The sequence below is a fragment of the Camarhynchus parvulus genome, chromosome 12 (assembly GCF_901933205.1).
Source record: "Camarhynchus parvulus chromosome 12, STF_HiC, whole genome shotgun sequence".
Taxonomy (NCBI): Eukaryota; Metazoa; Chordata; class Aves; order Passeriformes; family Thraupidae; genus Camarhynchus; species Camarhynchus parvulus.
In genome coordinates, this window is record NC_044582.1 from 3,524,027 (window position 1) to 3,549,620 (window position 25,594).

General features: G+C 53.3%; 2 protein-coding genes across 4 annotated transcripts in view; both read right to left on the reverse strand.

The window, feature by feature from the left end:
- BSN (bassoon presynaptic cytomatrix protein) overlaps nt 1-2,691 on the reverse strand; it is an 88,637-nt gene extending 85,946 nt beyond the window's left edge. For all 3 annotated transcript variants that reach the window (XM_030956544.1, XM_030956543.1, XM_030956542.1), the window contains exon 1: nt 2,641-2,691. The gene's annotated coding sequence lies outside the window, so the exon portion shown is untranslated. The remainder of the gene's footprint in view (nt 1-2,640) is intronic.
- A 2,687-nt stretch (nt 2,692-5,378) lies between these two features.
- On the reverse strand, nt 5,379-25,498 carry TRAIP (TRAF interacting protein). The gene is made up of 15 exons (XM_030956546.1): nt 25,296-25,498; nt 24,099-24,156; nt 22,793-22,876; nt 18,831-18,870; nt 16,158-16,285; nt 13,532-13,626; nt 12,822-12,935; nt 11,827-11,914; nt 10,236-10,325; nt 9,939-10,027; nt 9,072-9,227; nt 8,823-8,871; nt 8,177-8,302; nt 7,567-7,617; nt 5,379-6,630 (listed from the first exon to the last, which is right to left on the reverse strand). The coding sequence occupies exons 1-15, from the start codon at nt 25,391-25,393 to the stop codon at nt 6,502-6,504; spliced, it is 1,395 nt and encodes a 464-aa protein (XP_030812406.1). The 5' UTR covers nt 25,394-25,498; the 3' UTR covers nt 5,379-6,501.
- Between the last annotated feature and the right edge of the window lie 96 nt (nt 25,499-25,594).

Genomic DNA, 25,594 nt, shown 5'->3' on the forward strand with positions numbered 1-25,594 from the left:
AGGGGTGAGCTCTGCACTGAAAACACCTTGCCAATGCAACCCTGCACCTTGTTGGCCTTTTCCAGAGCTGCATCCTGCTGGCAGAGCCAAACCACCCCAGAGCTGAGCATTGCTCCCAGCTTCCCTCCAACCTCTGGCTCCCCCATGCCTCAGCAAAGCATGCAAGCAAAAAATAAAAGTTTATAAATAGTGGTAGACATTGCAACTCAGTGAGAAGATGCTACTCCTATTTGAGGTTTCTACTCTCTACAAAGTATCTTCATAGTGGATGCACAGTTCTCAGAAGCTGTTATTATAGATTTAAACACAAGACCCCAAAGTCCAGGGTAGCCCCTATAAAGTATTCAGGCTATTTCTCTGTGTAACACAAAACAAACTGTGAAAAACAACACAGAAAAGTCATACTACTATGGTTTTCACCAGCTTACATGTGGATTTAGGTTACTTAATTCAGAGGAAAAAAACATTGCTCTGATACTGAAAGAAACTCACTTTCTCTGACCACTTGAGATTTCTGGAGCAGCACCTTTTGCACTGCACACTCACTGCTTGGCCAGCACATCCTGTGCTCTGCTGAACCTTTCACAACATATGGTCTGTCTTATGTGCCCACTCCCGCCCCTCACAAAAGTGACTTTCTTCTCGAGGCCTCATTTCCCTTCACTGCCACTTTGCTACCTTGAATTAAAATCCCTCAGTGTCATCTCAGCCCCCCACACCCCTCCCACGCTTAGGTTTTAAACACTGGCATAGCTCAGCATCGTCCCCATCCCACTGCTGCTCCACAGCACAGCCTCACTTGGCCCACCTCTTTAATTGCTTTAATTAATTGCAAGGGAGGGCAGCTCCCCAGCAGCAGCTTCCCAGGAGGCACAGGAGCATCAGCTCAGTGTGTAAGGGCTGGAGCATGGCTGGAAAAAACAACCTGGTGTTTCTGGCAGGAGAGGAGCATGGATGGCCAGTGCTACAGACTCTGCTCCTCCACCCAGCAGCCCTACATGCTCCAGGACCCTAAAAGCCCCTGGAACCCCCAGCACCCCACAACAGCCAACACAGACCCTGGACAGTAATGGAGGAGCAGTGCCAGAATTGGACAGAGACAGCAGACCTGCATGGCTTCCTCGGCTCCTCTCATTACAGCAGCCTCAACAGCCCCACAAGGTATTTAATTTTAAATTGTTCAAGCAGCTGCAAACAACTTTTCATGGGCAGAATCCAAAGCAGAGGGGTTGTGACTCTCTAGCAAGGAAAACTGAGAAAAATGTAAAGGAAAATGAGCATAATTTCCCTCAGAGTCATTTTTTTCACACTCGCTGTGTGAAAGCTCACAGGGATCTTACAGACAGAAGTGTGCCCACAGCTGTAGCATCCCTGAAGCCCACTGGATGTTACGGTGTGCCTGTGAGCAGCCATTGCAGCCCAGCAAGACAGAGCCCACTGCCAGGCAAGACTGCAGCCTCCTGCTCAGCCTCCCACCTGGATTTTCCCTGTCTGAAGCAACACAACTGGCAAGACCAGCAGCACTCCTCACTGCCCAGACGAGGCGAAGAGCCCAGAATGCCCCTGCCTTGGCCACACACTGAGGGCGAACCACCCACCGCGTCCTCCGCATCCCTCCGTGCAACTTTCTGCTCCTCGCCTTTATTTTTTCAGATAGGATGATGTTTTAGGATTGGCTTTTTTCTTTTAAGGAATATCTCTTATCCCACACTCACTTCCAAAGTATCTCCCTGGCAGCTGGCGCTGCCTGGCAGAAGGAGAACGGCTCGGTGCAGTTCCCTGCGAGGTTTTGCACCGATGACTCCTGGCAGGGCTGCATGTCCCTCCTGTTACATAACGACCTTTCCCGTTTGGTGCTGGCTCCACTTGGGGTGGCCACGTTTGGGAGTGGTCACATTGGGGGTGGCGACGTTTGGGGTGCTCACATGCCCCAGTGCTCTCAGCCGTGTGCTGCCAGGCACCATCCCCCCATCCCGACCAGACTCACCAACCCTGAACCACCCTCCCTCCTCCTTATGCCTCCCCGCTTGCTGCTGGACCTCTGCTCACCGGGCAGCACCCCGCTTTCTCCTGCCCCCCAAAACACGACACTCCTCCCCGGGCACTCCATCCTTGTTCCACACCCAGCCCCAAATCGCACCTTCACTCTCCCCAGCACCCGAGGATGTCCCGGAGCTGCCAGCTCCCCTGAGGCTGCACCCTCCAGCAGTGACCTGACTCGGGTGCCTCCATCACCACCCTGAGCCCAGCGCACCTCCCTCACCTGCCTGCTCCCTGCTGCCCACACCCCACAGCCGCACCGCCTCTGCCCTCGGCTCGCAGTCCGTGCACACTCCTGTCTCCCCTGCCTGCGCTCGCCTGCAGGAGCCCCCCAGAGCGGCACCCCACGGCACCTCCTGCCCCCAGACAGCCCTGCCCGCCCCACACCAGCCCCGATCACAGCTCTCCGCCGCACCCCGGCACCGCTCACCCCTCACCCGACACGGCCGCACCTCCTGCCCGTGTGCCCCCCCCACACCCGCACCGCCACCCCTGCTCCCCTGTGCCCACACCCCCACCCAGCCGTGCCCCTCGCCCTGACAGCCCGGAGCCCGTGCCCCGACCCCGCGCGCCCCGCCGGTCCCCGCCCCGCGCTCTGACCTGGGCCCGGCGGCGGGCGGGAGCTGTCCGCCGCCGCCCGGTGCTGAAGGCGGCTTGGCGGCGGCGGCGGCGGGCGGCGGCGGGGCCCCTGCGGCGGCGGCGGCGGCGGGCGGCAGCTGCCCGTCGTCGCCGCCGCCCTCCAGGCTGGCCTCGTTGCCCATGTCGGGCCGGGCGGGACCGGGACCGGGGCCGCTCCCTCAGCGCAGCGCCGCCCCCCGCCGCCGCCATCAGCCCCGCGCCGCCATCGCCGCCCGCCCGCGCCGCCGCGCGCATGCGCTGCCTCCGCGCCCGCTCGCGCCGCGGGCACGCGCGCGTTCGCCCGACCAATCGCCGCCCGCCCCGCGGGGGCCCCGCCGGCACGTGCCCCCCGGCCCCGCCCCACCCCGCCCGCCGGCCAATCGGCGCCGCGCAGCGCCGGCGCTCGCGCCCGCCAGGCGGCGCCAAACGCGCTCCCGCGCTGGCCGTCAATGAGCGGCCCGTCTGCCGTGACGTCACGGCCCGGCGGCCAATGGGCGCGCAGTCCCGCATGAGGTTACACGCAACAGCCAATGAGTGCCCGCTCACCCATGAGGTCACGGGCTGCTGCAGGATGTCACACACCACTGACCAATGGGGTGTCCCTTCCTTCCTGAAGTCATGTGCTGCTCCTGGAAGTCGCAGCCTGACAACCAATGAGCACCTGCCTCCTCCATGATGTCAGAGGCTGCTCCAGGATATCACACCACATAGGCCAATAAGCACCCCCCTCCTCCATGATGTCATGGGCTGTCTGAGAACATCACACCCTGCCAGCCAATGAGTGTCTTGTGCCATCATGAGGTCATGCACTGCCTTGTGATGTCACACTCTGCCAGTCAGTGATTGTCGTGCTCCCTGTGAGGTCACAGCAGCCCCGCAATGTCACATGCTACTGTCCAGTGAGCACCTTGCTACCTCATGACATCACGGCAGTCGCTCTCAGCCAGGCAATGAGCACACGCCTCCCTGTGACATCACAGGCTCACTGATGAGGTGATAGAGCCTCAGCCAATAACGACCCAGAAACCAGCCAGTGACCACCATTGCTCCCCTATGACATCACAGGCCGAGCCAATGGGCTCACGCACTGTCCCTAAGCGCCAGCCTCAGCCACCCAGCACTGCCCTTTCCATGAGGTCACACAGAACTCAGCCAATAGCTACACTCCCTCTGTGTGAGGTCAGAGGCTGCCCATGACGTCAGAGAGCAGCAGTGCCCAGCACCACCGGGGCTCCCTCCCGGCCCCGCCGTTAATGAGGGGCGGTAATTAGCGGTGCCGGTCCCCGTGGGCGGAGGGACGCGCTGCCACCGCCGGTCCCCTGCTGCCACCGCCGGTCCCCTGCTGCCACCCTGCGGCTGCCACGGCCCGGGCCCCGCCTCGGGGGACCCCAGCGGGGACCCAAAATTGTCCCTGGGCGCGCCAGCCCGGGCGGAGCCGGGCCCGGGCAGTGCTGGCGGCTGCTTTTTATGGGCTGTGAGTCAACTCACACGCGCTAAATCCCAAAATAAACGTGAAACTGGGTCCAGCCTCACCTCGGAGCGCACGGAAATAGCAACCGGCTCCAAGCAGCCCCAGGAACAGGGACCTCAGCGCCTTCCCCGCCCCTTCGTTAGCCCCCGCCCAGGGAAGGGGATGCTGGCGCTGGAGGTCACTGCTGTCCCCCGAGGAGCAGGTGTGGGGTGCAGGAAGTGTAACAAGGGAGGAAAAGAGCTTCGTGAGGATATGAAAGCACTGAGTAAGAGAATAAAACAGCTTCAGTTCTTGGCAGGGCAACAGATGTGAAATAAACCAGAACAAAAACACATCAGAAACAACCCAGTAGCAACAAGGCCATGGAAGGTTGAAGTGCAAGAGTGGATGAGAGGCCAGGACTTAGCAGGTGGCCAGGACACACACACAAAGTTTGGTTTGTTTGGATTTTTTCCTGAGGTGATGTGCTCCCCAAACACAGGAGACTCAGAACATCCACCTTGAATGGAGCACAGGTTGGACAGGCTGCCAGCAGCAGCGCTGGTGCAGGCAGTGCCCAGACAAGACACTCAAACCTCAGATTAAACTTGCCCTGGTATCAAAACAGCCCCAAAATCCTTCTCAACCCCTCCACTGCAGACTGGCATCTGTTCTCCCATTATGGGCAGACACCACCCCTGCTCTCCAGCACCCCAGCATGGAAGCCCATGTTCCCCACCAGCCCCACACCAAACCTTCACTGCTGCCTTCTTAAAAGGGTCTTCCTGAACTGAGAGATCCAGAGCAAGTCTCACATTTTACAGACATTTGATACCTACCTCGAAGGGACAAGGACAGCAGGCTCTCTGCAGACCCTCTTCCAGGCTTCTCCTCTGCAGAATTCACCTTGCTTGACTAAGTCCCCCCACCAAGCTTTTTTTTCCAGCCCTCCAAGCCCTCTCTCCTGGCTCCTCCAAACTCTCCCCCCATTCCACTGAATTCTGCAGTCAGCCTCAGGTGCTGCAGGTGAGACAAGCTCCTGCTCTGCAGGGCTGTGCCTTGTTCACTTCCCTGGGGATGGGCATTACTGTCCCCACGGCTTCACCCCACCATTGTCCTTCCCTGCACAAGGGGCCTGTCTCCCAAGGGCTGCCACCCCAAAGGAACCTGAAGGGTTGAGCACATCCATCACCCAAGCTCAGACCTCCACCCTGAGGTGCAAGAGGCTGGAAAATGCTCAGAAGCCAGTTGTGTTAACAAGTGTGCACAGTAATATATTTTATTCCCTAAAAACATGTTTTAAGCCAGTCCAGTAATACAGATTTGGCCTGAAGCAGCTGGAAATAGGAAAGGTCAGATTTGTACAGGAGAGGGCTTTATGAGGTGCCTCACCACATCTGTTCCTTGCAGCTCGGACAGCCCTGCTTCAGGTGTGGACCTCCTGTTCCACAGCTCCAGGCTGAAGAACCCAGACATGTTCAGCCCCACCAGCCTCCCCCTCCCCTGAAGGGAGCCATTCCTCAGCACTTCTCCAGGCCATCCCAAACCCTCTCATCACAAGGTAGAACAGTTACAAAATAATGAAAATACTCTCTTATTAAAACATAGAAATTAATAAACAAGTTTCACACCCACACATGCCAAGCACAAAGGTCACACCAGCACACCTATCTCTGCTTCCAAGCGGAGCAGGGGTCACCCCAACACTTTCCTTCCGAGTCAGTAGTTTCAGTGCCAAGCCTGCAAGACCACTGTGGACTTCATGATTCAGAATGGGGCAGGGCAACACAGCTCCCAAGTCCAGCTGTGGATCTCTCCAGCCCCAACAGGCCTGTGGGTGAGGGAAGATGTTTAATTTGATGATGAATATACAGACACTTGACAGCCACAGAGGGTGCTCTACACACTTCTTCCTCCAGTAAACTTTCTTGGAACTATTTACACCAGGCATGGAGCTGGTCCAGGTCCCTTCTCCCTGCTGCTCTCCAGACTGACATTCCAGACACCCTTCCTGCACCTCCTGCTTGTGGCTGCATCCAAGAAGTGCAGTTCCACCTGGTGCCAGAGAGCCCAAAGTGCCAGCAGCAACTGCAGAACTCTGAGGAGGCCAGAAGGCAAGAAAACCCTGTTAATTCTACATGAAAAAACGGATGAAGGAGTGGTAAAATGAGGGTAACTCAGTCCAGGCATTAGCCAGAGGCTTGGCCTCCAGAGGCTTGCTGCAAGGGCAGGATTCTCCACAGGGCAGCTCATCTCACCCACAGGCAGCATCAGTGCTTTGTGAACACTACCCCAGGCAGTGGTGGCTGCACATTGCCTCATGTCAGGCCCGGGCAAAGTGTGCTCTGCCCTGCAGCCTCTTCTCCAAGCCTCTCCCAGGAAGTCAGGGGCTCTCATAGCAGGAAAGTGTCCATTCTGGCCTGGCTGCTGCTGCTGGAGGAAAGTGCAGGAGCTGCAGACGCTGGTCTGGAGACCTTCTTTTTGCTCCTAACTGGTAATGGACGGATTTCTGCCAGGTTTGTCTGGAGGTACAACTGTCAAGGAAAGCCCAGATCAGTGCCCTGGGAACACAAGTGATCCAACACCTGCTGCAGTCCAGCCTGAACCACATGGCTGGGACCCAGCCATATACCTGCATCCCTGAGGACAGGATGGGCTTTGATCCTTCTCACAGGAGCAGAGCTCTGACACACGCCTGTCCCACATGTCAGGGAACATTTCCCCAACAGGGGGTTTCAACTGGATATTAGGAAACATCTCTTCACTAAAGAGGTGGTCAAGCATTGCAACAGGCTGCCCAGGGAAGTGGTGGAAGTCCCTGGAAGCATTCAAAAACAGGCAAACATGTTGGTTAGGGACATGGGTTAGTGGTGGGCTTGCTAATGCTGGGTTAATGGTTGGACTCTGATCTTAGAGCTCCTTTCCAACATTAACAATTTCATGATTCTATGCTATCCCCATGCACATAAACCGGCATTTTAACAGCATATCTATTTGAGTTGCAAGACCTCCTGGGCCAGGACACTGTGCAGGTGAAGCCAGAGCAGCCAGAGCCTGCAGCCTCCCATCAGAGCAATCCCCAGGCAGGAACAGCTCCACACCTGGGAGGGTGAGCTCAGCCCAGCCACTCCTCACCACTGTGGAGCAGCAGCATCCCACAGAACGAGGGCTCCAGCTGCACAGGCTGGCAGGCACACAGCCAGAAGAGGCTGTGCTACACTGCTGCTATAAGATCTCAAGGGCACAGGCAGTCCCTGAAAATGGCACTGATTTCTAGCTGATGCACTCCTGTGAACCAGCCACAAGTGCTCTCAGCAAGTTCAGGACCTTGATGCCTTTGCTGAGCTCAGATTTGTTCAGAGAGAGCTCAGATCATTCCTTGAGGATCCCAAGTCTGTTTTTTGAGACCAAAGAGAAGGACCAGAAATGAGGTGCACACAAGCTGCAGGAAAGGATACTGGCTCTATGAACTTTGTCCTGCCTCCCATGCCATCATAGCCCGTCCTCACCTAGGAGAGAGAAACAAATGAGCCTGGAGCAGCACACAGAGCCTTGGCTACTTCTCCTCATGCTGGGTATGGGGAAGGGGGAGTCTTGCAGGCCACAGCTTCTGGAGAGGGGTTAAAGGCACTTGGAAACACTTAGTACTTGTGCTAAGTCCTCACTTTTGGAAAAAGACAAACCCATGGGTATTAACAAAGTTTGGGAATATTGGGCACTTTTTCAAATAAGCTGACCAAGGCTTAGGACTTTGTCACTGGGATTGAGGAATACAAGGACTTTGTCACTGGGATTGAGGAATACAAGGAGAATACCCTAAGCTCCAAGGAGGTGAAGGAATAGGACATTGAGAGCCACTCAGTCTGCTGCCAGGAAAGGAATGAGCATCTGTCATCCCTGGAGCTCTGCAGGACTGGGAAGTAGCCAGGCTGTGCTCTGAGATTTATTTTCCACACACTGTATGTGGCAAGGTAAAAGCCTCATTCACTTCCTCTTTCAGAGTCAGTTCAGGACAGAGGTGGCAGTGCCAGCCCTGGGCACACTCACCAACTGGACAGTCATACTTACAGAGCCCATGTTCCTGTGGGAACCCAGCAAAACACCCGAAGATGGCTTCTTGGAGAGAACAGAGTTCCTGATGAATGCTGGCAAGAGTCCTTTAAGAGCATCATCCTCCAGATCATCTGCCCCGTTCTGTCCCACAAAATAACAAGAAAAGCTCTTTAACCAGCACAATCTGCGGAATGGAATCCACATACAGGCAGCACTAATAACACAGACAGCCATTTAAGGTAATGGTTACTGCCATACCACGTCAGGTTGAAACCTAGCAGCTCCCAACCTCCCACTGGGGCTTATGTGGAACAGTGCCCAGGAGGCAGGACACTGCCACCAGCAAGCCTGGGCAAACAGCCACCTCAGCTGACCCCACAGCCCTTGTGGTCATCTCCAGTGGTGGTTGTGAAGCACATCTGCGGCAGAATCATCTACAAGCATGTGGGCTCCCACCCTCCCTTCTCCTGCCCAGTTCCAGGAGGCCTGAGGCAGCAACAGTGTTTCTAGGAGACCATCAAGGAAAACACTGTGAAGCACAGACTGGTTCTATAGATGGGCCAGTCTGTGGCCACAAGGGAGAAAATAGATTCTTTATTCCAAGCTTATTAACAGCAGAATCAAAGAGGTGACACAGGAAAATCAAGATTAGTCCTTTTACCTCCACTGCTTCCTTCAGAACTTTCTTCGCCAGATTTACCACAGGAGGCCTGTAAGGAGCCCAAGGAGCAAATCAGCAGAGATTTATTGTTCAAATGGAACTGGCAAGGACAGACAAGGCCAAGCAAATGACGACAAAGCTTGCAGCACGCCATCAGGCAGCTGGAGAGCTATCTGATCTCACACAGAAACTTCCAAAGCAGTGAGACTTTGATCTCCTTTAGAAGCAGAAAGAGGAGGGAAAACTCACAGCTTTTTATCCAGCTTCTGCCTTTTTGCAGGGCCGAGGGGAGCTGTGCAGGGCTGGTGTTCAGGGGTGGCCACATCGAACGTGGCATCCAGATTGATCTCATCGCTGTGGGCTGGGCAGTGGAGCTTGGGATGCTGCAGCTCCATGGGAGCAGGGCTGCAAGGCCAGGAAAAGCATCAGTCACTGAGCCACTGCCTGCACCCAGGGGAAGGCAGAGCTGCACCCCATGACACTGAGTGCTCAGACAGCAGTGGCACCAGGAGCACAGTCCCGTTCTGCTTGCATGTCAAAGAAAGGACAATCTGAACCCCAGAGTTTGAATTCAATGTCCCAAATTACTGCTCCCTCTCAAATGCTGAGCACTGCGACACCAGCACCCAGAGGACAGGAACCACACTGACACACTGCTGCTCTATGGACACAACCAGCTTGCTCTACTGGGCTAATGGCACAGGCTCCTCAAGAAAGGCTGCATAAAAGCAGATGTCACTTCTCAGGGCAGATTCCTTTGCCTAGCTGAGATCTTTGGTCACCACACACCAGTGCATGCTCATCACATGGCCAACTCTAAAGCCACAGGAACAGCAGCTTTAGGGATGTTTCCCAGGCAGGGCACAGTGACAAAGACTTTTTCAAAACCCAGGCCATTCCTCCACCCTCTCCTAAACCAAACCCTCTGAGACTTTTTCCACGTAAACCAAACAATCTCGTCAGCCACAAGAAAAAGGATACAAGGAACAAAGCCACCATACCTCTGCAACACCTGCCAGACTAGTACATCTCTGCTTTCTCAGTTAAACTGTCAACCCTGGCTTTGGACCTGCCCCCTACACGCCTGTACTGTGCCTGAGGATGCAGCTCACTAACCTTTCCAAGACTAGCCGACTGAGTGTTTCCCTGGTTACAGATGGGACCTTCAGAGTATCCTGCAGGATGTCTATCTTTTTCTTCAAACTCTGGAGAGAAAATGGAAAGCAGCCAGTGAGATAAGGAAAAAATTAGCAGCAGATACTTTGCCCCTTTTCCATAAATCAACATCAGGTGGAGCTCAGATGTAGGCTGGGAAATTTAGTCACTGAGCAAAAGCCAGCATAACTCCTGACTTTGCAGCTGCAGACCAGTCTGCAGTAACTGGCAGCTGGCCATGAAGAAAGATATTCTCACCAAGATCTCCTTGTCTGCATTCTTCAGATCTTTCTGTGTGCTTTTTAACTCCTCCTTTGTCTTCTCCAACTCTGAAGTCGTTTTCTGCAGCTACAGAACACAACAGAGTGTGGGTTACACTGACCTGGGTAAGGGGGACTGCAGAGCCCTGTGGGAGCAGTGTGCTCTGCAGCACATGCTACTTCCCCTGTTTAAGGGCTCCATTTTCCTGTGTCAGTCTGACCAACCTCTCCCGTACCAGTGCAATCCAATCCCTACCCAATTCCACAAGCTGCCTGCAGAGGGATGTCCAGGGCTGCTTGCCCAGCATTTACCCAGCATTTATGCCTCACGGCAAGAGTTTTTCACTGCTCTAACACTTGGTGGCTGCATTCTAAATTCCTGCAGGACTTTGGCCACAGCAGAGCACAGGAATCACAAACCACAGGCTGGAGGATGGCTGTGCATCAGCAGTGCTGGCACATGGACAAGCCTGATTCAACAGGGAAGCATGCCAGCAGCAGGGGTCAGGAAGTGGCCTGCAACCACTTCAGACACTTCAGATGGTCCGGGAGCCTGGGCCAGCTCACACTCTGTGGGTACAGTCAGCTCTCTGGCAGCCAAGCCTGGAGCCCCTTGTGCACTGACTCGCATCCTCCTGACCCACGCTGGCCACCACAGCTTGGGGCTGACTCAGCCAGGAGCAGCCCAATTCCAGCAGCAGAACCTTGTGCAGGGGTTAACTTCTCTGGGGAGCACAGCACAGCAATCTGAAAACCTCCTTCTCCATTTGAGGGGACAGCAGCTATGGCTGAGTAACAGAAGTAGGCCAAATCCACCCACAGCTTCTCACTTTGTTGGCTTAGACACGGGAATGCCCCAGGGAACACCTGTGCCTTGGAGAGTGAGGCTACACACATGCTTTTCACAGGGATGCACTCCCAGAACAAAGACAGTCCTGCCTGACCTGAGCTAACAGATCCCAGCCATGCCTGGAGCTGGGGGAGCACAGCAGCAGAGGCATGTCAGCATCCCCAGGCTCTGCACCAGCTCAGGAGCAGCCCAGGCAGGCTCTGTGCAAGGCCACCTGTGTGTCCTCCCTGTGCTTTGGGAAGCTCTCCTGTCTGGGCACAGCACGATGTGGGAGCCCTGGCCCAGTTCAGTTGGCTGAATGCACAAGGCTGGGTGTGACTGGATGTGCCAAGCCAGGACTAAGTCCTGCTCAACTAATACTGGCTCCAAATCCCTTCCCACTTCCTTAGGGGCCCAGTTCTACAGCAGGAGGAGCTGGCAGCTGAGTGCTCAGCAGAGTAGCCGGATTAAGGAATTGCTACTTCCAGAACCCAGTGGGAGCAGTGGAGCACCTGTGTGCTGCTGCCTTCCAGCACAGGCTCCTTGCCAAACTCTGGCTGGCTCTGCACATGCTGCCCCAGCACTGCCTCCAGAGACTGCCCTCCTAACAACAGCCCATGAGCCTGAAACCCCAGCCCGACCCTTCCACACACCTGTACCTATCAGTGTGGGAGGGGGTCACTGCAGAGGCCTTGGGCCTCAGTTATGGACAGGGATCTACAGACCAGATGTCACCCTGGCAACTCACACTCTCCTTTACCTTATTATTGACAGAAAACAGCTCCTTTTTCAGCTTCTCTGTCATCTCACCAGAGATCTTCCGAGCCTCCTTCAAATTCTCATATTCCCTACAAAGAGACCCAAAGAGTCACACTGTTTGTAAGGCAGCTGAGCCAGAACTTCCCAGAGACAAGCCAAGACCCTCAAATTGAAGCTCTGGACCTGCAGAGCCACCAGAGAAAACCCAGCAGACACAATGCCCTTTAAGGAACAAAGATGAGTGAGTGTATTAACACTGTCACACATTCCACTACACCATGGGGGAGAAAAAACCTGCATGGGGTACCCTGCCTGGTTCCAGCAGCAAAATGGGAACCAGAGCCAGGGGTGTTTTAGTTGCCAGTGAAAAAGACAGAAAACAGAGCACAGCCTCCATGCTGGCAGCAAACAGGGGACTTTGCTTTAAGTGACTTTTCAGAGACTTCCCACTACTGGCCATGCACATTCATTCCCAATTACACCACAGGGACACTTGCCTCATTACAGCTTTGTACCAAAGCTGCAGTTATTCAGCTGCCATCAGAACAGACACAAAAAAAGCTGTGTTTTTTCCCCAGCAGGACCAGATGGATATCCAGGTAGGGGAGGGCAGCAGTGGAGGCTTGCTTTGCCAGAGGCCACAGCTGCACAGTGCAGTGCTGCAGAGGGCACAACCCAGAGCTCTGCAACCGCCTGCTTTCCCCCGGGCATGAGAGGAAAGCAGAGGGAATAATCATCATCACTTCATAGGTGCACTGACAACTCTGGAGACAGTTCCCATGGTGACACACATGTCACTGCAGTGACAAGAGGAACAGTTCAGTGTGACAGGCTCCAAACTAGGTCCCCAGGATCTGTCAGTCAAAGCCCAGTGGAAGCCCTAAGAGGTGGTGAAAGCCCCACAGAGCCCATGTGCCTGTGGGTGCTCAGCAGAGGGCTCTCCCTGGGCACTCCCAGGACAACACTAGCCAGCTGTGCCAAGCCTGCAGCACCTACTTTTTGAGGGAAACACAGTAGATTGCAAGCTGCTCCACCGCTGCCTGCCCGACTCCCATGTCTCTGATCATCTCCTCCACTTCCGAGCGCTGGCTCTGAAGCAACAGCTCGATCCTGCACAAAAAACACAAACAAAAACATACCCTCAGCTCATGAATCACAAACAGACCTGGGAAAGAGACAAAAGCCCTGCTTCCCCCTCAATGGGCTGGTGCAGCCTGAGCTTCTCCTGCAGGCACTCTGGGTGTCATGGGAGAAGAGAGACAGCTGCCTCACCTCAAGCAGGGCTTTTCACTGGGGAAAAGCAGCACTACTTGGACTAGAGAAGGGGCAGCTGCACACACATACTGCACATGGAACTGATGCCCAGCTCTTGGTCCCTATAGCCCTGTGGCTCACTGTGTGCCTGGGCTGGCATTCTGCCCCAGCATCCTCTGATAACAGAAATGGCACCTAGCCATGCTCAGGGCACTCGAGATGAGGCCAGTACCCTGCCTTGCTGCTCTTTAATGAGAGCAGCTGTCTGCAAACATAGCAGGGGCAGGAGGCATGCAAGGGCAGCTAAAGCAGCCATTTCAAAGTTCAAGGTAAGATGATCCAGCACATGGAGGTGGGTGCTGCAGCAGGCCCAGCAGGCCCTGCTCCCCTCCCCAGAAAGGGCAGAGGTGGGCAGCCCAGCCTGCAAGGCCAGGGTGCACCCTGGATCTCACCGCTCCATGGTTCTCAGCTTGTTCCGCAGCCGGCGAGCCTCCTCCTTTGAACTTCTGTTATCCTCCTGCTGCTGCTCCAGGAATTTCATCTGCTTCTGCAGGGAAGCAAGCACACCCAGCCCGCTGTGAGGCTCCAGGGATTGTTGGAGAAACATCCCGGCTTATGCACGCTGTGGCAGCTGGGAGCACACATCGGCTACATGCTATCACCACCTCAGCAGCCTGGGATTATTAATGACTCCCTCCCACTGCACCCCCAGCTCTGCTCCCCACAGCACAGCAGGGTCTCAGTACAGATCACAAGGCAAGATTGGAGCTGAACCCATGTCACAGCCCCTCTCTGCTGCACAGTGCACTGTACACAGCAGTGACAATTTCTTTTTCAAAAGCAAAGGAGTCCACAGCAAGCAAACCTTGCTATTGCCTTTCCCTCTGTGCACAGCTGATTGCTTCAGCCTCCCAACTCTCCTTGCTATTAGCTGCTTAGAGCACAGATAGGAATGAAGGGGTCTCTTCTGGGAGACCTCAGCAAAACCAGACACCCCCTGGGCACTTCTCTCACCTGCTGCAAGTCTATTGCAGCCTATTGCCTCTCCAGCAGTAACACAGAACCTCAGCTGAGACGGAAAAGCACACATCTGCAGTGTGCCAGAGGATAGGGATAGCTGAATTAGCACCTTTCTGATGCATCTGTGCTCTCTAGGTTTGTGTGTGCCTGGGCACCTTGCACAGCAACTTTGAAAGGCTCTGTTTCAGCACAGCACTGATTGCAGGGAAAGGCCTGGCAAAAGATCATTGCCTTGTAAAGCTCCTTCCCACACAAGTTTAAGGATTTTATCCACTTCCTGCCACAGAAACCAAACAGCTGTGAAACCACTGGGAAGTTGAGGAGGGACAGTGTTGCAGGCTCATGTGTCACTCTTCTTTAACTGGAGCCTATCTTTGGCTTTTCCCTAACCAGAACTCTCAACACTCCAGATCCCCACAGCAGTGTTTTGTGCCTGGTCAGGGCAGAGGCCCCAGCTCAGCCAGCCCGAAACTGCAGCAAACTGGCAGTGCCAGCAGAAGACAGGCCCAGCTCACAGCCTGAGCCTGCGTCACAGCGAGTTAAGCCTGTATTTTCACTGCAGAAGTTTAGTGCTTTAATCTTTAATGATGCAGTTTAAGACAGTGCTTGGCATTCAGCTGGGAAACCCCATACACCACAGAAAAGATACCTCCAGGTCCCTAATCCTTCTGCCCTGCCCAGCTTTCATTAAAGGGACTTAAGCTTACAGAGAGGGTTTTGCAACAGGGAAGATAAGCACAGAGCCTCCTCCAGAGGTGTCAAGGCAGGAAGACCCAGCACTGAGATGCTGAGTTGAGCAGCAAATACCAGCTTCCACTGTCACAGTTATTTCTGCTGGAGTAGGGGGCATCAGAAGTATCCTGCCACTGACCTATCCAGGATCACACCAGCATCTATGGTGTGGCCAAGATCCAGGCTGCCTTTACATGCAAGCAGATTGGATATAATCCCATGGTTGGGCAAAAACAGTTGTGCTGGCCCACAGTGAGGCCTGCCTGGCATTAATTCCTTACTCCTTCTGTCCTAGTATCAGGTAGATCCCCAGATGCTTCCTCCCAAAGGAGCCCAGCTGCAGGTGGCATACAGCACAACAGCACCACGACATGCCTACAAGCTCTCTCTGGGCCACTTGGCCTTGCAGGTCAAGAAACAGGATGCAGTTTAGGATACTGGGTCAGACAGCATGGGAAGTGCAGTAGACACTTATCCCACTTTCCAGCCTGCAGCTCACAACCTCACCTGCCTGCACCCCACCTTCTTGAGACAGGCACATCACCTTCACACAGCACAGACTGCCCAGCCCAGCATCAAGGCAAAGCTGCTCCAAGACATCCCAACAAAGCTGCTCCTGCTCTTACCCTCTTCCTCTTGCTGTTTACGCATAGTACATGACTACACACTGAGTCACTGCGTACTGAAGCACAACAGGAATATTTGATCCCTGGACTTCACAACATTACTAACTTAACTGAGGGAAAGCCCTGGCAACAGAACAGAGACAGGAGAGTTAGCTGGATCAGATCCCACTCAGCTGAAGCCTCCAACTCCCCCTCCATATTTTTCAGTTTGATTTCTCCCCCAATCAAAGTAAGAAACTAATTTTCCTCGAATCCCACTTGGCCTAAACCCATTTCAGAAGAACATTCTACCTCAGAGAGCCACTGTTTCAGCAACGGGGTGCTGGGGCTAGTTCCCACACTAGTTTCCTGCTACTACCTTTATGACCAGCACTGCCACTTCATTAGTGAGGCTCGGCCACATTCCTCAGGCTGGGCTGGCATTTCTCCCTCACCAGGGACATCTCTACCTTGAGCACCTGTCCACAAACCACAGGCCTGTAGGCTTTTTATGCCTCTGAATCACCTCAGGCAGAGCACAAACAGGACCTCAAGTCCAGCAACAGCACTTGCTTCGATTAATCAAACCAAAATGAAAATCCAGGTACCAGACCCAAAATCCCACCAGCACAATCTCTTTATTAGCAGGACCTGCAGAGATCTTCAACAGAACTAACACTGACTGCATGATGGTTAGCCCTGCTGGGGACAGGAGGGGTACCTTGAGAGAGGAGCACAGCATCTCTGTCTCTCCCAGCATCTTCTGGAGCGATTCTATCGTGGCATTGCGCACATCCAGAGTGTCCCTCAGCCCGTCCACAACAGCCTGGCATTCCCGCTTTTCTTTCTCTGGAAAGGAAGAAACAGAAAGGTCATGCCCTGGTAACCCAGAGTCCAGTTGCAGCACAGCAGCAGCAGCACACAGACTGCTGGCAGGCTCAGCTCCAGGCTGCCAGGATTCAGCCATTCCTGGAGAGAGCCATTTCTCTAAGTGGCGTCTGCACCAGGGTCTGTACTGAGCAATTGCTTCTCTCAGTGCCAGCAGGCTTCAAGATTTCTTTACTAAAGATAAAAAATTCCCTTTAATAGCTTTCCAGCGCCAGCCCTGCTAGCATTAAGATGATGTATCTTAACTCTTGCGTTTTCTCAAAGCCAGGCTTGCAGAAGGAAATAATTCCTCTCGAGTTACACCAAGCTGTCATACAGCTGGAGGAAAGAGCTTTGTATCCATCTTCTCCACATGGAATCTTACATGTCAGGAACCCCTTTGGGGGCCACTGGGCAGCTGTATGCAGGGGTCCACCAAGCTGCTGCACATGCCCTCACTAACCACAGCACCTACATCAAAGGGCAGCACCCTGGGGGCACAGCAGAACATCACAGCTTAAGTAGATTCCCCACGTGCCCACTTTTTGCAGGTCACAAAACCTTTGCATCCTGCTGTCCCTCCCCCCAGCAATCCAGGAGCAAAGCACATGCCCCTAACCACCAGAGAGAAGGTGGTGGAAACCACCACCAGATTTCAATTTGTTTCGTGGAGACAAGGGAAGGACAGGTCAGAAAGCAACAACCACTATCAGGAGCTGCCAGACCAAGCAGGGAACAGACAGCATCGTTGAGAAGCTCAAAGCAGTTGGGTAATGAGGGAAAGCAGGAACCCCTCCACCTAACCCTGCTGAGGGCAGGGTAGAACCTTCAGCTCAGCATCTTCATTCTTTGCTAAAATTGCCAGTGGCTCCAGCCTGGCAATAGTAGAGAGCCAAAGACTGCCTTTCCAAAAACCTTGTTCTCCTTGCAAGCCATCCAGTTTCAAATTCTGCCTCCACGTCCTGTGGAAGCAGGACCTGCAGTAAAGCTGCACTGTTCAATCAGGGAGTAAAAGAGCCATGTGGGACCGAGGAACAAGAGAGGAACGTGTTCCAGCAGAAGCACGCGGGTGGCTTCTCCACTGATCTGAATAACCCTTTCCCACCAGAGGCAGTGCCTGGAGATGCTCCCTTGCATTTGCAGGGACTCCACAACCACTGGAAGAGTTAGGGCTTCCCCCTCCTCCGTTCCCAGCTGCCCAGAGGCAGATGGCAGGAATCAAACCCCTCTGTGCTGCAGGAATGAGTTTTCAGCTCATTCAGAGTGCCTCCCACAGAGCCTGCTCGGAGCTCGGCACCTCTCGAGCCATTTGCAGGCTGATCAGAGCCTGGCAGCTCCACAGCTCCTCTGCAGCACACAGAGCAGAGCACAGCTTCACATGGAGAACTTATACACAGGAACCAGCAGAGAGCAGAGTACCCACAGCAAAGGAGGCAGGAGGTGGGAAGGAGCTTCGCATTTCCAGTATGAAAAGAGAATGGGACAGGGAATGTCAAATCCAACCTCTACTCACCAGAAGCCGAGAAGATTAGCAGGCCTTCAAGCAGTTTTTCTTGGATAATATCCTAGCAAGAATCCCAGCCACCTTCCCCAGAAGATCTGGCTCTCTACCAAGTCACTAAACTCAACCAAGCTGGCAGAAGAACAGGCCTCAGAATAGAGACGTGCAGACCATCCAATTCTACTCTCAGGCTAAGGACCGAATCCTCAATCTACTGGCTATTCATGTCTGTCTCGTGCATGCAGGGAAAGCAGAGGAAAGACAACTCTCGGGGCGTGGGTGAGCCCCCAGCATTCTTTAAACATTTTTTTACCCTTCTGCTAGCATGTTTTAGGATTTCTGTCACTTAGACTGACATTTTCCTTTTGCTGCTCATGACTCATGTTCTGATGACAGGCTGCCTACAGACGATGCTTAAAACCCATCGACAAGTCTCCAGGGCTTTTGCTTTTCCTGCCTCCCTCAAGCATCCTCTAAAATTAAAGATGGGAAGATGGAAGTGCGTGCACACTGAACTCCGTCTGCTCTTTGCGCGACACATGTGGCACTGCAACAGCCAAACAAATCCAACGCTGCTTCTGGACACCACTTTCACCCTCTCATCTGTTCGAGGGAATGAGCCTTTGCCATATCCAGCTGTGAGTTTCCCAGCAAGCAAACCAAGGCTTTTGCTTTCAAGCCTGTTCCAGATAGAGCTTTGCTGCAATTCTGTAAGCTTGTGATTATGAAGGGGGCAAAAAAATTGCATCTACCTGTCTAAGCCCACAGTGAACTCCTGAGTTACAGCAGAGCTGGGCCAGGCTGTGGTCTCAGGCTCTGTCATATAAGCTTTGGATCACTGGAGGTGTTCTCGCCTCAGAAAAGGCTCTGAAGAAGTTGCTCTAGTGAAACAGTTTGCAGCCTGAATGATGCCCTCAGCTTCAAAGAGGGGCGGCCTCTACACAGGGGCTCCTTAGACCTGGACAAGCCACCTGGCACAGGTAGAGCCCAGGAGCTGCTGATCCCCTGCAGGCTGCAGGAACTCACCTTTCAAGGAGAGCTGGGCCTTCACCTTGTCCAGTTCATTCTGAAACACAACACAGAAAAGGCCATTAGGAAATGCCCTGCAGAGATGCTTTCACCAGATCTTAAAAAGACCCAAGAGGTTTCTCAGCAGGACTTTTGGACCAGGCAGGTACTAAGGAGGGGACATGGAAACAACAAGCACGGAGTTACAAGTCTGGATTATCACAGGGAACGGAAAGAGCACCTCCAACTGGCATTCTTCAGGGGGAGAAGAGAGGATCGCAGCTTCATCTTAGCCTTGTCAACCTTGTGTTTCTCACACTGTCAGTCATCCTGTTTTAGCTGAATAATTTTGGAAGGCTCTCAGGGAAACACAGGAAGTCAGGCAAGAACAATTTTTATAATGTTTTACCTAAACAAGGCAATAAGGGAGGGATGTTGCCAGACTAAGTGGATCACTGAGAGTTCTTTAAACTGAAGTGAACTTTAATCAGATGGAGGTGGGAGACAGGAGAGCACAGCCAGACACCTGAAAAGGTAACCAAGCATGCACTCAAACATGCTGACAGACACTGAAGTCACTGCAGTTCAGGATGCTGATATGAGCTAACAGCTCAATCGAATGCTGGAAACAGATCGCTGAGAAACCAATCCATAACACACCAGCTGAGAGTGCACAAAATCTCCTGGGTACCACAAGGGTCTGAGGAACATCAACTATTTCTAACGCCTTCATCAAGGATCAGAAAGAGGCAGCAGATGCCCTGTAGTTTAAATTAGAGAAAATGAAGCGATATAATTTAACACTGGCGAATAGCCAAAGGAAATGTAGAGAGGTTAAAAAGAGAGGCTATTTATATCTATATATATATTTAAAAGAAAAACCAGAGAGATAAATATATGCAGGAAAGAGTCAACAGAAGATGACTTAAAAATCTGTGTTAGAGAACTGCAGAGGAAAGCACATAACAAGTCAGGCAGGGACTGCAGTGGAATAAAACCACAATAAAATGCCAACACAGGCACACAAATCTGTGCAACCCGGAATGCTACATGCAAATCTGAGCCGAGAATAGCACCAGCAGTGACCACAGCTCTGATAGGACTGGAGCTAGGGCTCTGCTAGTGACAATAAAGGCACGAAAGAGAATGTGAGATGTAAAGCTTGGAAAGCAGAAGGGACTAAATGCAAAGCCTAGCAGAGCTGACTGGGACTTGCCCCAAGGGGCACAACTGCTGGAGGGCTAATGTGGAATTAACTCTGCTGCAGGAACTATTCTGAATAGCTTCCTCAGAGTCCTATTCAGGAACGATTAGTGGGCTCACAAGATGTGCTAATTTTCATGATAGCAAAGAAACCCTGGGCTACTTCAGGCAGCTATGTAACATTACCTCATTCATCAACTTAATCTGAAATCCCTCATCCTCCACCACAGCTCCTAAAAGCCGCTCCCAATTTTCTCTCCTCTGAGAGAAGCTTTCCTCTCCCTGCCAGACTGAGTTACAAGAGCACATTTTCCCAAGATCAAACAAATATATCCTGACCACAAACAGACAGCTGTCCTCCAAGGCTTCTACCTTCCCCAGCAGGTCTACAGGCAGGAATCCTCCCCCCACCTCCTCTTCACCAAGCTGAAATCTCATTTGGAAGAATTCTGCAGTCCCCAGATCATAAGCAGCTCTTGACAGACTCACTGAGGTGTTACACTCCAAAACTCACCCCTTTTCCTGCTCTGGGAACAGCCACATGGAGACTGTTCTGCTTACAAGGACCATCTTTAAATTCAGTATAGGCTAAACCCAGATTCAGTAATGAAAGAAATGCCTGGACACTTAGCCTGTGGCCCACAGCTACTCCAGAGATCCAGGTTCCCCCTGGTGTTTCTATTGAAGTTTTAGCCTGGGGGTGGAAGAAAGCAAAACAGCCCCAGCACTCCTGTGACTGTAAACATTTCTGAGTAACAGCAACAATGAGAAACAGAAACAAAGACAATTACACAAGATAATTTGGCTAATTCTGCAACAACAGGAAGGGGTTTCAGATCATGAGGGAGCTCTTCCAACCACTTCACTGGGTGCCAAATACTGGTTCTCCGAAGAGAATCCCAAGCTTGTCACCCCAAAATGACAAGCAGACCACAGCTACACACGTTGCTTTCTAGCACATCCTTTTCATGGCAGGAGGCCAAATGCTCATTCCAAGACAGCTGTGGGCTGCACAGATACAGCTCCAGTTGATTACACAGATGAACACCACTCTATGCCCAGGCTCTTGGAGGGCCAGGCAGTAGCTCATTACAAACCTTGGATTATTTTTTTTTTCTTCCTCAGGTGAAGTTTCTTCTGGTTGAGGATACCAGAGATTCTAATCTCATCCTCTGAAGAGCCCAGGCTTGGCCCAACATGTGTTCACTTTGAATTGGTGCCTGGCCAGAATCAGACACACCATCACAGGCAGATCTCACATCTGGGTGGACATTAGTCCCTCGCCCATTGTGAACAAGGCATCTGTGTTCTTAAGGTACTCCACATCTCCAGAAATGAGGCAGCACACCACATGAAACTGGTTGCAGCAGCAGCCTGTACAGTGCACACAGCAGTGAATACCCATACAAGCTAATGATGCTGATTTACCCAGAAAAATATTTGGTTCTTTCAGTTGGTGACCTCAGAGCCCTCATTAAGCAGGCTGTACACTGAGGCTAGATGTTGCTCTGACACATACACACAAGATTTGTAGGAGCAGGAGGAGTTGCCATTAAGCTTGTTGTGCAGGAGCAGCTCCACAGTCCTGCCCTTGAGCAAGGGAGCAGTTCTGCACAGCCTGCCTGGAGCAGAAGGCTGAGGGAACCCATTTTAGATCCTGGGGTGGGGGTGAGAGAGAACAGGAAGATTTTCCAGGGCGATTCTCTCCAGACAATCCATTCCAAGTTGCCCACTTCATTACGCCCGTGGGCATGGATCTCAATCCATACAAAAGGAAATGTATCTGCTGTGAGGGCACACAGCTCCAGGGCCCAGAGATGCTCCTCCACTCCTCTGCACACTTCAGTCTTCAGATTTGTTACTGGTGATCTTGGAGAAAGACAGTGCTACTGACACCCTAGTCTGGCTGGCTTTATTTTAAAGACATACAAAGTACATATAGAATTGTCATGGCAACTGCTAATTATGGTAATTGCTGCACATGCTGCTTCTAAACACAAGAGGGTACAAGCATCCCATTATACCAAGGTCAACCGGCCACCCTTTTTTTGGAACAGATAATTCCAAGACAGAAGGAGCCCTGTTTCATCCACACTACACAAAGGAGAACGTGGAACAGCCACTCTGTGTTTATCCCTACTCACACCCAACTCTCTGCACCCAAAGGTGGCACTTGGAGCACACCACCAGCATCCCAGCTCCAGCCAGGATCCCGCCAGGACCCAGCCTCCACGTTGTTCACTGCTGCTGGTGTGGCTTCAGGCAGTTCCTTTCCTCATCTCTCTTGAGGAATCAGGAATCGTGACCTTATCATCACCCAGCCCCACATCCTTCAGTCTGCACAAACAACCTCCCTGCACAGAAGGTTCCTCCAATGGCCCCCTCTTTCCAGAGGGCTTGGCAGGGCTCACACACAACCACACCACAGATACCAGCAGCAATTCACTGCATCCTGGATTTCCCTTCTCCTGCCCTTGGGAACAGCTCTGTACTCTCATTCCCAAGGGAGGAACAGCAGTCTGATGTGATGGTGTTTCAGGAGGTTTCCAGGTAAAGTGAGAAGCAGAAGGAAGAGCAGGAAGTAGAGGAAGCTCCTTGAGTCGCCACATGGGATTTGGTCAGAGGGAATGCTAAAGACACTGATATGCTTCAGGTCACACACATGAGCACAGCAAGCTCCAGCTGGGGAAGCACCTGCTGGCAGAGGACCAGCAGGCCAGGCCACCCTCCAGGAGGCTGAAGCATCACATGAGGAAAGAACTCCCCCATCAAATTACCTGCAAGGTCTCAGCATCCGGTGCTGCTTGCTCGTCCAGGGTAACATCAAAAAACAGCTTACTGATGATGTGTCTTTTGCTGACCTAAACACAGGAGACAGAAGAGCTTGATGGGCACAAATATGGAAACAACAGATATGGAAGACAGATGGAGGGGGAGCAGGTACTGTCTTGTGACAAGGCCATGAAAGGCAAATCAGATCACGTGTTTGACACCATTAGTGCTGATGCTCTGCTTTGGCTCAACAGCACAGCAGCAGACCCCCCACTCAGTTTCTGGCAGTGTGACTCCAGCCAAGCTCCTGAGCTGCAGCAGAAAGATTCAGACATTTCTGAATCGAGCGCAGTCTGTTCTCTGGCAGCTCAGCCCAAAGCAGCTGATGCTGAGCTAACATGATGCCAAATCCTAAGACAGAAGTACGTGCTGCTTTCTGCAGGCAGAAGGTGCTGTAATTGAATTTGATAGCTCTCCACACCTCCCCCATGCAGTTACAGCTTTGTGTTTTAAGTATTATATACAGTCATGACACCAGCTAATTGCATGGTTACTGCCACATAAGATGTTATTTTGCGATAACTCCATGGTAACCCAGAGATGTAAGAGGCAGAGAAGAACAGAGGGAATCAACAAGTCAGGGAAGGAACAAGGGCCAAGACCTTGAGAGGAGGAAAGAAGCACGAACACAGAATAAGCCCAAGCAGCAGCTGGCTAAAAATTTTCATCTGAGAGGGAGGAAACATCTCCTGCAGCCACTATGTGCCAAGACCTGCTGGTGGCATGAAGGCTGGTGACACAAGGGACTTCAAAGACGTTCAGGTCCCAGTTAAGCCAATGGAAATCCAAGGCTCAGCTTCCTATTTCAAAAGCAGAGCACATCCTTCCTTCTCTCCCCAGGCACTGCTTTTCTCAAGGGAGGGTTGAGTATTGCTAAGCCAGGAGAGCTTGTAAGGCCCACGTGCAGCAGAACGGGCTGTTCACCTGACAGCAATGGGCTGGGCACACCACAAACACCAGTCAGGTGCCCCATTAAGCCTTTGCAGCCCCTCCTGTCATCATGGCAATACTTACCCAGCCTAAGGAAAAGCTGTGAATACCCATAGCCCCTTTTGAAAGGAGCTGCTGTGCAGACAGCAGCAGGGCGCCCTCAGCCCACGGCAACCCGAAGGGCTGTGGAGAGGAGTTCCTCTTCTCTGGGGAGTCCCAAATGACAGAAAGTCCCTCTGCTTTTTACCACGAGCCTTTTTCTGGCATCACCCCAGCCCACAGCTCCTTGGTGCCACAGCTGTGCCCGGGGGATGGCTTTACCTGGTTTCTGCACTGCGGGCATGTCCGGCTCGGGGCAGTGTCAAACCACTGGAAGAGGCTGAGAAAGAAAAGGAAAACACAGTAAATCCCAACAGTCCTGGGGCACTGCTTCCAGGGGCCATGCCCCAGCTCCCCAGGGGACAGCAGGATGTGACTCCTCATCACACAACACACTAAAGCAGAACTGCAAACCTTCAGTCCAGCGCTGTGGCCGGCAGCAGCTCCGTGCTCCACACGCATGCTCCACCCGCATCTCCAAGACAATTCCTGGCTGAATTTAGCATGTGAGCTTATCTTTAACAGGCCAGAGCTTCTGCAGAGCTCAGATCTCTCTGGGAGACAGGCACTGAGGAGCCACAGCTTTGCAGGAGCGAGTGGATGCACACGGGATGCTCTATCCGGCTGTGACAGTCAGCTCCAGCCCAGCCAGCTGCAGGGTGCCACTGAGCACAGATCTCTGAGCCAGGGGTGCCGGGCTGGGCTCTGCTCTGCCGTGATGAACCCAAACCTGCCGGGCTCCCCAGGACAGCTACTAATGCATTCTGCAACCAAGCCATCACATCACACTGGAAAGGTTTATTTTGGGAGCAGGTAATGATTTGGAGCTGGCAGGTTCCCTTTGGAAGCTCTCCCTGCTCTGCTGGCTGCTGGCAGAGAGCAGGCCCGAGCAGCGCTGCTGAGTGAGAAGTGACAATCACACCCGTGGTCCTCTCCAAGCTCGTTAGCCAGGAAAGCAAATGCCCACCCTCTCCCCACACAAAGTTTATTTCCTGAGAAGAACCATTTCCTTTCAACACAGTCCTAGAAAAGCACAGAATTAGCAGGGCACCTTCACCATAATCCAACATCACTCTCTCCAAACACTCTGTGACACTGGCTCTTCTGGAGAAGGGAGCCTGCAGGCAGCACAGCGACAGAAGCACAGAATCAATTAGGCCGGAAAAGATCTGAGCTCATCGAGTCCGGCCTATGACCGACCACCACCGTGCCAAGTGCCACATCCAGTCCTTCCTTAAAGACCTCCAGGGACGGCGACTCCACCACCTCCCGGGACTGCCCGTTCACACGGGTGACCAGCACAGCCCGGGCTGCTGCGGCAGCTCCGTGAGCTCCTCCGAGCCCTCGCCGGGGCCACACAAGGTGCCCGTGGCTGACACCCACGGCTCGGCCCGGGCCCCCGCCCGCCCCGGCGCTCACCAGGCCTGGTGGAAGGTGTGCCCGCACGGTACGGCCGCCACGTCCCGCTCGTTGTCGAAGAAGTCGGAGCAGATGGTGCAGTGTGCGCGGATGGGCATGGCGGGGCCGGGCCGGTGACCGGGGGGGCTCCTGAGGGTCGCGGCCCCGGGGCTGGAGCGGCGGCGCGGCCCTGCGCGGTTTAAATGCGACCGCGAGCGCGCCGCTTCCGGCCCGCCCCGGAAGTGACCTCAGGGGACCCCGGGCCGGAGCAGAAGGTGGGGCTGAGTCGGTGGGCGTGGTCTATAGGGGCGTGTCCGAGC